Source organism: Grampus griseus, assembly GCF_964374135.1.
Source record: "Grampus griseus genome assembly, chromosome: 13".
Lineage (NCBI taxonomy): Eukaryota > Metazoa > Chordata > Mammalia > Artiodactyla > Delphinidae > Grampus > Grampus griseus.
Genome location: NC_139007.1, coordinates 67,467,419 through 67,479,688, shown reverse-complemented (window position 1 = coordinate 67,479,688; position 12,270 = coordinate 67,467,419). Strand labels below are relative to the sequence as shown.

The 12,270-nt window shown below is 43.2% G+C and overlaps 1 protein-coding gene across 2 annotated transcripts in view; it reads right to left on the bottom strand.

Annotated features, from left to right (window-relative positions):
- AIG1 (androgen induced 1) overlaps positions 1-12,270 on the bottom strand; it is a 234,085-nt gene that overhangs the window by 49,992 nt on the left and 171,823 nt on the right. The window contains exon 4 of one of the 2 annotated variants that reach the window (XM_082669114.1): positions 11,435-11,536. The exons of the other annotated variant lie outside the window; for it this stretch is intronic. Within the exon in view, the coding sequence (XP_082525240.1) occupies positions 11,459-11,536 (78 nt within the window). The 3' untranslated portion in view covers positions 11,435-11,458. Of the gene's footprint in view, positions 1-11,434; positions 11,537-12,270 lie in introns of those variants that run through there. 2 annotated transcript variants of the gene reach the window in all.

Sequence of the window (12,270 nt, the reverse complement as noted above, 5' to 3'; positions counted from 1 at the left end):
TAAGACAAAGTGCTCCATAATGTCATCTAATGTCTACTCCGCGGTCCTCTACGCGGATTGAAGTCATTTACGTCTCACATTGCTCCTCTGAGGCGTATGTTAACATCAATTCTGTTTTACAAAAACTGAGGCACAGAGTTGAGAAGTTGCTTGAGGTTACCAACTGGAAGGTGGTGGGTTTGGGCTTAGACTTGGGCAATTTGGCTTCTGAGCTTATCCTTTAACGGTGATGCTCTATGACCTGTGAAGCCCTTGGGAAGACGTGAGGATTGGGAACAGTCAATGGAAGAACAGGTACAGGGAAGGGAAGCTCTTGGTCTCATGGCTATGCCTGCGAGAAGGAGCCTGGCCCTTCCCTCACCCAGCCATTCACCTCAGGGGGACTCAGGGGCTGAGAGATGAGTGGCCTCTGCACCCAAGTTTAAAAGGCAGGCTGTCAGACCAGGCTTTGTGCTCATGTTTGGGGATAAATCCCATGGGTACTAAGGGCCTCAGGTAGGCAGAGCGGCAGGAATAAGAATAACCCCAATCCGCTGACACAGACAGGCACTCTCTGAGATGCTGCTGGTGTTCGTTTCTTGCCTTTTCTTTGGTCTACTCTCCTTAAAAGTACTTGGAAAGCATTTAGTGGGTGGGTTGAAGAGGGGTGGAAGGAAGAGCAATGGAAGATACAGTCTCAGTAGAAGGCAAGGGAAGGGAAATTTAATCAAATGTTCCTGTCATCAGTAAACTTTACAGTACACAGTCAAGTTCAGGGAGCAAGTATAGAAAAATGAAACTCATTATTAGGAGTGCTCTGAAATTAAAAAAGAAACTGAAAAAATAAGAAACTAGGATTGTAATGTTATTCATATTCTTCTCAAAAATTATTTCGAGCTCCACAGAATCCACCCATGCATGCACATCTGCATCGTCCCCTGTCAGAGCATTATTCTGACCACTTGATTCCCTTCTCTAAAAGATTCTCAGTATCTTCAGAACAAAATCCAAGTTTCTTAGCATTGCCTTCAGAGACTTACTCTCTATCGGACTCAGCCTGCTTTTCTAGACTAATCTCATAACGTTCTGTACTGGCAACTTCACCGTTCCACCAAGAGGCTTTCCATGGCCATGGCTTTGCTCATGCTCCTCTCTCTGACTGCAATCCCCTTGATATTTGGGACCTTCTCTTTAGTACACACTCAAGGCAAGGTCATTTTCTGCTCATCAGAGAACCATCCCTCACAGATCTCTGCCCCTTCACAGCTAGGTGGGGCCGTTGGGACGAGTTCTGGTCAACGGGCTGTTATTAACAGGAGTGATGTGGACACTATTCTAGGCCGATGCAGCTGTGAAGATACTGAATATTAATATGCCACATAATGCTACAGTGAACACCAAGGAAGGGACCCTGAGGCGTGGGGAACACTTCTTTAGGGAGAAGAAACAAGCTTTACTGACCGCTGTACACTCAGCTCTCTTCTCCGTGCAGGCAACTTAACAAGGTCTCAACAAACCTTTGTTCAAGGACCATGATAGTATGACTTTCCCTTAGGTAAACCCTATTTTCCATTAGTTTTACTATTTAAAAAAAAAAAAACCCTGGCAATTTAAGATGAATAAAAAAATAAGTTCCTGGATGCTGTATATAAATAACTTAAAAAGTACCTTCATCTTGAAGGTACAAAAATTATAATTTTCTATTACAGAAAGGAAGGGGACTACTTTGTCCCAAACCATATTCATCTGGGACTAAGTCCCCCAACTAAAGCTACATGTTCACAAAATGTAGAGAGGCATTAATTCTTTTGAAGTGAGAGAATAGTAACACATTTCCATCAACTTTGGTAATTTCCCCGCACTCTTCCACCACAGCACACAAGCAGATTTCCATGGTCCTAAAGAACCTTCTTCACTGAGTCTTCAAATACAATGATTTCAAATGGTTTTAATTTAGTCTTGTTTATGATAAAATAAATGTTATTCTGATTGATTGGCAAACGTTTATTGATTGCAGCAATAAGAGCAATTATGTTTGACATGAAGACGTTATAAAATCTATAACCCAAACCTTTAAAGCCCAATTTGAAATGTCAAATTTGACTTATGAGAACGAGTTATAATCCTGCTTCACGCAAAAAGCATTAAGTTAATGCTGGAGCAAAGTACTGTGGCCAAGTGTGCGTTGGCATAATTAATCAGGGATATTTCAGAAAAGAATCATCTCCAAGAGGTTATTGATTTATTGTCACGACACATTTTTCTTACGGCTGCGAGGGTGCTCTGGAGCTACGATGCACTGGCATGCATTTTTCAGTGACTAAGCCTTGATCTGTCCTCCTGGATTCCTGCCATCTTCACTGACATCTGCAAACACTCACATTTGACAGCCTCATGCCTGAGACTGGTGGCTTCCAAGTTGATTAGGATTAGTTCAGAGGGGTTTTGGACTAGACTGAGTGTAATCGAAAGCAGAGAGCCGTGAGTCTCCAGAGAGTGACATGCACCCTGCCAATGGCATCATGTTAATAGAGAATGTGCATGTGCGCACACACACACATGCAAACACACATATGCATACACCATAAGGCATATGCAAACACATCCATGCAAACACACCCAGACATACACACATGCAAACACATCCATGCATTCACGTGCATGCATACACACACATACACAATGCAAACACACACATATCCACGCAAACATATCCACGCATATATCCCCCCCACATCCATGCAAACACACACCCATACATTTACACACGCATAAACCCACATATACCCATGCAAACACACATGTACACACACCCATACGTATACATACACAAATGCACACACACAGACATACCAACAAACTTAAGGAATGGGGAAGATTTCAGTTTTAATCTTGAAGTTCATCTCTATTATCTATTAAATTAAATTCAAGCTTTTGCAGAAGCACTATTCAACACATATAGAAGTAGCTGTAACTTAGCTCTTTTTCACAGTGATTCCATGACATAAGGTAATACTGTCAGAAGGAACCTTTACAGCACAAAGTATTCAAATGTTCTCCCAAAGATTACAGGGGAAAGTCAAGGGAGAAGGAGGCAATTTAGCTCAAAGCTCAAAACTTTTTCTCCGTCGCCTCTTAATTTGGCTCTGCAAACAGAAAAGGACACACTTTCTACCTAAAGCAATGTTGGTGGTTACCGACGTGTGGGTGGGCAGACAGTAGGTACTGGGTGGAGGAAGGCTTCTAAGAAATGGATTACCCTGGGCACAGTACATCACGTTCAGTGCTCCTTCTAGGTCTTTGTTCAAGCAGTATTGCCCTGCACATTCTCGTCTTGCTTAGGCTGCACTGATGATTATGTGGCCAGCACTGAGTCCAGACTCCAGTGACCACACAGGCTCTGTTCGCTGTGGAGAGGTGGAGAGAAGACAGGACCAGGAAGCCATTCACCAGTAGCTGACTACATAACTTTGAGCCAACTGGGGTCTTTCTGGACCCCAGGCTCCTCATCTGTAAGAGTCTGCAACAGTTGACCGCAGGTCAGGTTCCCTGTGGAGCAGACTCTGAGATGGGAACCAGCAGACTCAGGTTTATTAGGGAGTGTCTGAGGATCGGTGCCTGTTTGGAGAAAAGAAGGAAGGGCGGTATGGCAGAGGGAGAAGTGTGTCTATGACGCAGTCTCAACAAGGGTCTTAGCTGACCCCACCAAGAGCTCTGAAGCTGGGCTGGCTGTTCAGTGTTGCCCCAGATTGGGGTAAGTGGGCCAGGTCTTTATATCAAGCATGGACCAGTGATGGAATGGGGCTGCCCCAGGGAAGGGGGCCTGACCTTTAGCAAGACAGCTCAGTTCAGGTGAGAGTGGCTCCTGGAGAGAGCCTTCAGTGAGGGGCTGAAGAGGCAGCATCCCCAGCTGCTGGGGAAATAAGTCCTTCAGTCCCCAAAGGGGACCTGACTAGCACATCACAGCATCGTGAGTGCACACCCGCGGTCATCACATAGCCAGCTCCAACCTCTGTGTGTGAAACTCATCAAGGGAACAGTTACAATGATGGGAGCCTGACAGCTCACAACTGCACCGCAGGACTATGACCACGCTGACATCGTACGACTTACTGTTTTAGGAGACAAGAAACTGGTCAGTATATGGTAAATTCCTCACTACCGCCTAATTTGGGGGCTATAAAGGCAGCTACCGTAATTTTATATATGGTCATGCGTGACTAATAAGCTTCCTTGACATGTAACTGGCTTTCTCATTAACCAAGGCATAGCTGGCACATCATGCTCTTTAAAATTTGTTATCAGTCTTTAGCTATTGAACAATGTATTCCGCTGAGGAAGGCTGAATAAGGCACACGCTAGACCACTTAGTTTTGATCCCTGTGAACCTGAGGCTCTAGGAACAATGCCAGTCATACAGATGTCGTAAAGGTCTTTTTTTTTTTAAAAAAAATTATTTATTTATTTTATTTTTGGCTGTGTTGTGTCTTCGTTGCAGTGTGCAGGCTTCTCATTGCGGTGGCTTCTCTTGCTGCGGAGCATGGGCTCTAGGCACATGGGCTTCAGTAGTTGTGGCACGTGGGCTCAGTAGTTGCGGCACGCAGGCTCTAGAGCGCAGGCTCAGTAGTTGTGGCTCACGGGCTTAATTGCTCCGCGGCATGTGGGATCTTCCCGGACCAGGGCTCGAACCCGTGTCCCCTGCATTGGCAGGCGGATTCTTAACCACTGCACCACCAGGAAGCCCCTGTCATAAAGCTCATATTCCCTTGTGAGACACTGCATTTGGGAGGGGTTGCTGGAGGAAGAAAAACGCTTCACGCTCCATATCTAGATCACAGGAAAGATCTTCAGTTTTATGTTTTCCTTACGGTCTTATGTCTTGTTATTTGCACACACAGGCCAATATTTTAAATGACTTTATTTGCCAAAACGTGTATTTCAAGTCCTAATTCTCCCCATTTTAATATAATTAATCAAAGACATATATGTTGGCCAGCTTTGTTCGGATCAGTATGAGATTAACTACACTGTACTCATAGTTCAGGCAAATCAAAGAAACCTGACATTTCCCTTAGCCTCTCCAGACTCATCGAGGGTAGAGATACGTTCTGTAAGCTCACACACAGCTTGTGGACTCTTCCCCACACCTGCTTTTGGGAGCAGGTCACCATTCTGCGAATATCTTAGGTGAACAGAAAAATCCCCGATGAGTGGAATTTATGACACTTCCCCAGGAACCTTCCTCATTAGTGGACAGTGGACTTTTAAGGGCTGTTCGTCACTTTCTGTCTGCAGGTCAACCCCTTGCTCCAGCCAAATGTCTCCCTGACCCAATGCTCCTCTCACTTTGATAGTCATGAATCTAAGCTTTATGGGAGCCACTAAAGAAAGGAGCAGGATGAGGTCAGAGCTCACTTGGAGCCTTGAGAATCTTTTCAGTTTTAAGAATTGAAGAGGATGAAGGGAGAATGGATGAGAGAAAGACTGTTCAAAAGGTATAAAATGAGAACCATTATGGGTTGTGTGAACTGGACACGACAGCCGGTTCCCAGAACACTGGGGCTAGGGATAAAGTGAGCTGAGGGATATAAAAAGCTGTGTGCTGTGCCACAGGAGGCGTTATGAAAGTGGAACGGACTCAAAGTATAAATTGATTCAGTAAATGTTTTGGTGAATTTGTGAGTATGATCAGTGAATAAAGGAATTACTAGGACAGGCTAGGGTACATTAAGAATATCAAGTGTCTTTAGAAAAACAAATATCGTATATTAATGCAAATATGTGGAACCTAGAAAAATGGTACAGATGAACCGGTTTGCAGGGCAGAAACAGAGACACAGATGTAGAGAACAAACGAATGGACACCAGGGGGGAAAGTGGCGGGGGGTGTTGGTGGTGGTGGGATGAACTGGGAGATTGGGATTGACACGTATACACTAATACGTATAAAATGGATAACTAATAAGAACCTGCTGTATAAAAAAATAAAATAAAATTCAAAAATAACTATTCAAAAAAAAAAGAATATCAAGTGTTTTTAGAGTTAAGGAAGAACAAACAAGTCCATCTCCAACATGACCTCAGAGGACCCTTTCCTCTGGCCTTAACTGACCTGGGGTCTGACCCTCTGAGATGATTGCCCCAGTCCAGGGGAAACAAGATGACATCCAGTGTTTGAGCAAAAATGGTGGAATCTGTTAGATTCTTGAGCAGGAAATGTTTCACCAGCGTCGATGACGAACAGGGAAGGGAAGGAGAAAGAAGCAGGACACTGGCAAGGGCCAGGGCTGCTTTTCTGAGTCATGTGCATATTCTTTGGTTCTGCTTGAGTTGGCCCTTGATCACATTATTGTCTTTGATCAATTTTTGACAGATCATCTCAGGTGATTTCCCTTCAATGCCTGCCATGAATGGGCCGTGTCTTATCCTTATTTCCCTTTAATTCCTCACCTACGGAGCACGTTACAGACAAGCAAGATTCTGAATCAGAGTAATGAAGAGCAATGTCACCGAAGGATATCTGGGCCCCCCTGGAGTGGTAAGAGATGAAAGGAACGAAATGCACACTGTAAGAAGCCCTGACTTCACAGCCTTGTGGAACAGCCGGGGAGGGACATGCACACGGGGTTTTCAGATAGTAGGTACTGAAGACGTTTTTGTGGAATGAGGGAATGGGTAAGGATTCTGCAGAAACCCTGTGGATGCGGAGGGCATGACCTGCTTACTTTCTGTCACTGACAGTTCACAGGGAGGATGAAGGGGTCTTTCTGTGAGGGTCTCTCTCACAAGGCTTTCTCCTCAGAGTGAGGTATACTGTGTCCAGCTCTTGCCCAATTTAAATTGCATCCGTGTTAAAGAGGAAGAAAGGCTTTAGCACATTCCTTTGGGGAATGGAAACAATTTATTTTGTTTGCTTCTAATGGAGAGGGCTAGCTCCAGAATCTCACTGTGAGGTCTGAGAATCTGGGTTGAGGACTGCCAGGCAGTCAGAGGGAGAGGGAGAGAGGAAGAGAGAGTCACCCAGACCTTATCGGGTGATGGAAAGAGCAGGAGCAGCCAGTTATAAAGGCGATGCTTAAAATAGAGTTCCTGGATCTAGGTCAGGAATACGTATTTAGCTAAATATTAGATAAACTGATGCACTTTCACTATTCTTTGTTCTAGTTTTTCTTAAAAATACTTGTTTTGTTTTCAAATTAAAACCTTCCTCTGCTGCTCAGCACAAGCAACTACAATATCTTTGGGGGTGACGGTTTCTGTTTGCTTTTCCTCCTTGATCTTCAGAAAAGGAAACTGTCAGGCTTCCGGCTCACCTTCCTCGGGAGCAGGAAAGTGGACGGCATAGATGCAAATGACCTGGACGATAACAAGTAAGGAGATTTTGGAAAGATTCTCAGATTTCCCAGCATGAACTGGATGATGAGAAACATAAGCACGACTTCTCATCTGCTGGTGTCCCCTGAAAGCTTATTTTATAATAGAATTTATTTCCAAAGGGGGGGGTTTAATCTCCTAACAAGAGCGGAGCATTGTCATTGCCAAGCTGCAAGTGTCAGGATGCAGCCTCAAGGTTAACATGGGTGGCACAAATAACAAGGACAACGCATCCTTCTCAGCGTTCCCAAGCCTGTAATAAGACTGCTCGCGTGTTCAGTGATATACGGGCTCTTTTTATCTTCGGCAGAGAGCAGTACGCTTTGGGTCTTCGAGACACTGTTTGATTGCTTTACAGAAATCAATCGATAACACACAGGTAAAGTTGCCTGCAAGGCACATAAATCCTAGCATGGGGAGACCAGCTGTTGTGAGGTTCTGAATCGGTGCCAGTTTCCAACTGGGGAGTCTCAAGGAAATGATCCTGAATCTGGGGCCTTGTTTGGATTTCAATGGAACATAATCGGGCGACATCTGGTCCCCCACCTTGTGCTGGCTTGGCCACACTCCCTCCACTGTGACTCTGGGCACCTCCTGCAAGGCTTCCTGTGAGTGCCAAGCACCAGTGCCCTGCCCGTCACCAGCTGCCAATCAGTTTTTCACAGTGGGGGACAAAAAAAGAACTTGGGGCCTTGAAGACACCTGCTGAGAACAACTCCCAGAAATGCTCTTAAAATGCAGTTTGGGTCCCGCTGCCCCACAAGTTACTGGACATGAGACAAAAGAGAATCACAAAATTAACTTTGGGGGTTAAAAAGCGAGCAGGAGGGACTAAGGATAAGCATAGGAGATTAGCATGTGGGCACGAGGTGATGGAAAGGGAAAGAGGGGGTGAAAGACCTAATGAATAAGGGCTAATAATAAACAAATTCATGGAAATGTATGCACCCTTACTAATAAGCAGTTTCATTCAGGAGAAAAGCCATTTTCACATATTATATTAGCAAACCTTTCTTTTAAAATGAGGACACTTAATGTTGCAGGAATGAGGTGAAAAACACACACTCATGAACGCCAGAGTACATTGCAAATACTGTTTTGAAAGCAAATTGACCTTATTATCAAGGCCTCCAAACCCTTTCCCAAAGACTGTAATTGAACTTCTGGGATCTATGCTAAAGAAATAATAATCACCCTAAATAAAACAAATAAACACAAAATAAAAATACACCCTTCCTTGGCTTAGTAAACAAAGATATTTTCCCTAACACTATTTACAATAGTAAAATAATTAAAAATTATCTTAATGATCTACAATAAGGAAACGTTTTTTAAACTAAGATATATCCACTCAATTTTGTAGCCATTAAAACATATTAAGAAAAACACTTAACATTATCATATTTAGACATCAAAGACCACTTATACTATCAAACATAGTTTTAAAAAGTCTTCTGTGTAAAACAGTCTAAAAAGAACACATTCTAGTGTTAACAGTGACTTCCTTTGTCTGAAGAACAATGAGGGGTCTTCTTTCCTGTTTCTACATTTTTCTAGTTTTTCAAATGTTCTTTAATTTGCACATCTTAAAGTTAATTTCATTTAAATGTTTAAAAGGATACATTGAAGAGAATGTGGCATACGTATAGGAAAATATTAGAATACAGCACTTACAAGAAAAAAGGAATACGAAGAAACAAGACACAGCTTATAGGATAAGCTGAGAAGATGAACCGGAGGAAGGGCAAATGAGCAAGTTCCAGATACCAGAAATAAAATAGAGTGAGGGGGAGGAAGAAGCTTAAGCAAGTGACAAGTAAGAAAGAAAACCCAGTCAAATACCAAGACACGGAAAAGGAAAAGGAAAATGTATCAAATAAAAGTTGTAAGAAGTATTTAATATTTCCTATGCTACTTGGATTATATAACCCATCTCCCTTCCCCTGGTACAGTTTAAATTTGCAAGTAGATTTAATATAGAGTTAAATTGTAGAGTTGTAGAGTTGTAGTTACCATAAGTAACACTGACTTTACAAACAGAAACGTCAAAGACAGTTGGGCCAAGTGCAGGAGAGTTACTAGTGTGATTTCCCTTGTACACAGTCATGGCCAAGGGTCATGGTGTTTTAGGTTTCAAATTTTCAAGTCGGTCGCCTGGGACCTAAGTGTCCTAACAAATATTCCCTGTGGCTTTCGCCTGCCAACTGGATTAGTATTCCCCTGTTTATCTCTTTTTTTAATTTTGTGTATAATATTTCAGGATGGCTAAACAGATTTATTTGAGGAGGAATGTAAACGGGAGAATATTAGAAAGGATTGCAGTAACAATGCACATTGAAAACTTCTGAAAAATTGACCACAATGTTTAGGCAGAAAAGTGTAAATTGCATAACTCTCATTTTCTATCCCTCGATTGGCCCTCTGGGAAATGAGTGGACAGCATAATTGTTATATGTCTTTCTAAGATCTTCCACTTGCTAGATTGTAAACCTTTGAAAAAAAAAGTCCTCAGTTTGTAGTTCTGCTTGATGTATATTGGCTGCCTCTATCTTTGTTTAATCCTGTGTAAAATCCCTTCCTTCATTCTAGAAATCCTTAAGAATCCTATTTCTTTTCTTTTCTTTTTTTTTTTTTTTTTTTTTTGCGGTACGCGGGCCTCTCACTGTTGTGGCCTCTCCCGTTGCGGAGCACAGGCTCCGGACGCGCAGGCTCAGCGGCCATGGCTCACGGGCCCAGCCGCTCCGCGGCATGTGGGATCTTCCCGGACCGGGGCACGAACCCGTGTCCCCTGCATCGGCAGGCGGACTCTCAACCACTGCGCCACCAGGGAAGCCCAAGAATCCTATTTCTTGAAACCCATATATGATCAAGTAGTAAGTTAATGTGATTCCTGGCAGCAGTGTCCTCTATTTGAAGGCCATGGATTCCCAGAATTTCCTTAGTTTCCCTACCTCTGTTCCTCTTTTTTTTTGCAGCTTGAAAATATGATGAGATAAAACAGGGCAGTTCTTGTTTTCCAGAGGCACCACAAACATTAGGCAGGGCTGTGAGTATGTTAGACTTTCTCCCACAGTGAGTAATTCTTCCTGCCTCTTACTGGTGGATGGAGCCTTCAATTTCCTAGAGAAAAAAGTGCCTTGCCAATGACGTCACCCTGTTTTAACAACATGAAGTATTTAATACTTCCTATGCTACTTGGATTATATAAACCCATCTCCCTTCCCCTGGTACAGTTTAAATTTGCAAGTAGATTTAATATAGAGATGTTTTTGCTAAGCCATAGTATGAAAACACTTCCTCCTGCAAATTCTTAGACTGCTTTTAGTTATTTATTTCACTGAAATATCCACGGCTGAGCACAGCAGTTGCTGAAAGCCTCTTAGCAGCAGCACCTAGGACCTGTCATCCAATTCTATTTTTCAACAGCAGGATGAATTAAGTACTCCCATTCTCTCTCACAACTCACACATTTTCTGAAAGATAATCATTGAGAGAAATTGACCATAGACTAACCATTTGATTTTCCCAGAGCCCAAGGATTACCAGCCAGCTTAAATTAATGCACTAACAGCAAGGAGGGAAAAGAACTTCAGGAAGTTCCTTAAATCACTGTGCGGTTAGAGCTGTTTGTTTAGCTCATTGCTCTCTTGGAGGTATCCTGAACTAGATTTCTTCTCTTTTCATGAGGCAATGTTAACTCTAAGTTAATGGGGTTTCCTCTAACTTTCCATTTTTGTGAACTCCACCCATGTGGGGTTAGTCTGGTGGTGATTCTATTTCTCCAGCTGTGTTGAAAAACTTGAGACTCAAGCATTAAAAAAATTTTTACATGAAGGAAAGGTAAGGGTTACAATTTGCCTGTGTTTTCTTTTTTAATATAAGTGTATTTATTTTATTTATTTATTTTTGGCTGCGTTAGGTCTCCGTTGCTGTGCGCGGGCTTTCTCTAGTTGCGGCGAGCGGGCACTACTCTTCGTTGCGGTGCGCGGGCTTCTCATTGCGGAGGCTTCTCTTTGTTTCGGAGCATGGGCTCTAGGAGCGTGAGCTTCAGTAGTTGTGGCATTCAGCCTCAGTAGTTGTGGCTCGCGGGCTCTAGAGCGCAGGCTCAGTAGTTGTGGCACATGGGCTTAGCTGCTCCGCGGCATGTGGGATCTTCCCGGACCAGGACTCGAACCGGTGTCCCCTACATTGGCAGGCGGATTCTTAACCACTGAGCCACCAGGGAAGCCCCAATTTGCCTATGTTTTTTTTTAATAGCTTTATTTTCCCCCTATTAAACAAAGGGTTTGTTAAACATTTAAACAAAGCTACTTTTCAGGGGGAAACTTGTCTGTTTAGGTCAAGGCCACCAGTAGTCACACGCCACCCCAGAATCCAGCCTTGCATGGGTTGCAAGATGCCAACTTGAAGAGTAAGCCATGCTTTCCCTTCCTCCTTCCCTCGTCCTCTGCAGGGCATCCTCCGTGTGTGGGAGATAATAAGGTTCTCAGGTCATCTCCAGGGGACTGTCATTTTTAATTTTTCTTCCCTTTCCCTTCAACTAAAGAGCTGAAGTTTAAGAGAAAGGCATGCTTTTTGGTTTGTTTGTTCACTTTAATGAGCAAAATGAAGAAGGAGGCCAACGGCAGGCTCCTCTATGCAAAATATACCAATGAATTGGAAACTTTCGCAGGTGTGGGATAAGAAGAACAGTGGTTAAGGGAAGGGCTCTCAATTTAGACCTGGGTGGAATTCTAGCTTTTCGTTCAGTAGCTTTGTGATCTTGAGACAGACAGTTAACTTATTTAAACCTCAGTTCACACATCTCTAAAACGGGGTTAGAGAGAATAACTGAATCGTGCTGTGCAGGAGTAAAACTGACAACACAGAGAAAGCATTCATCACAGTACCTGACATAGAGTACGCATTCAATCAATG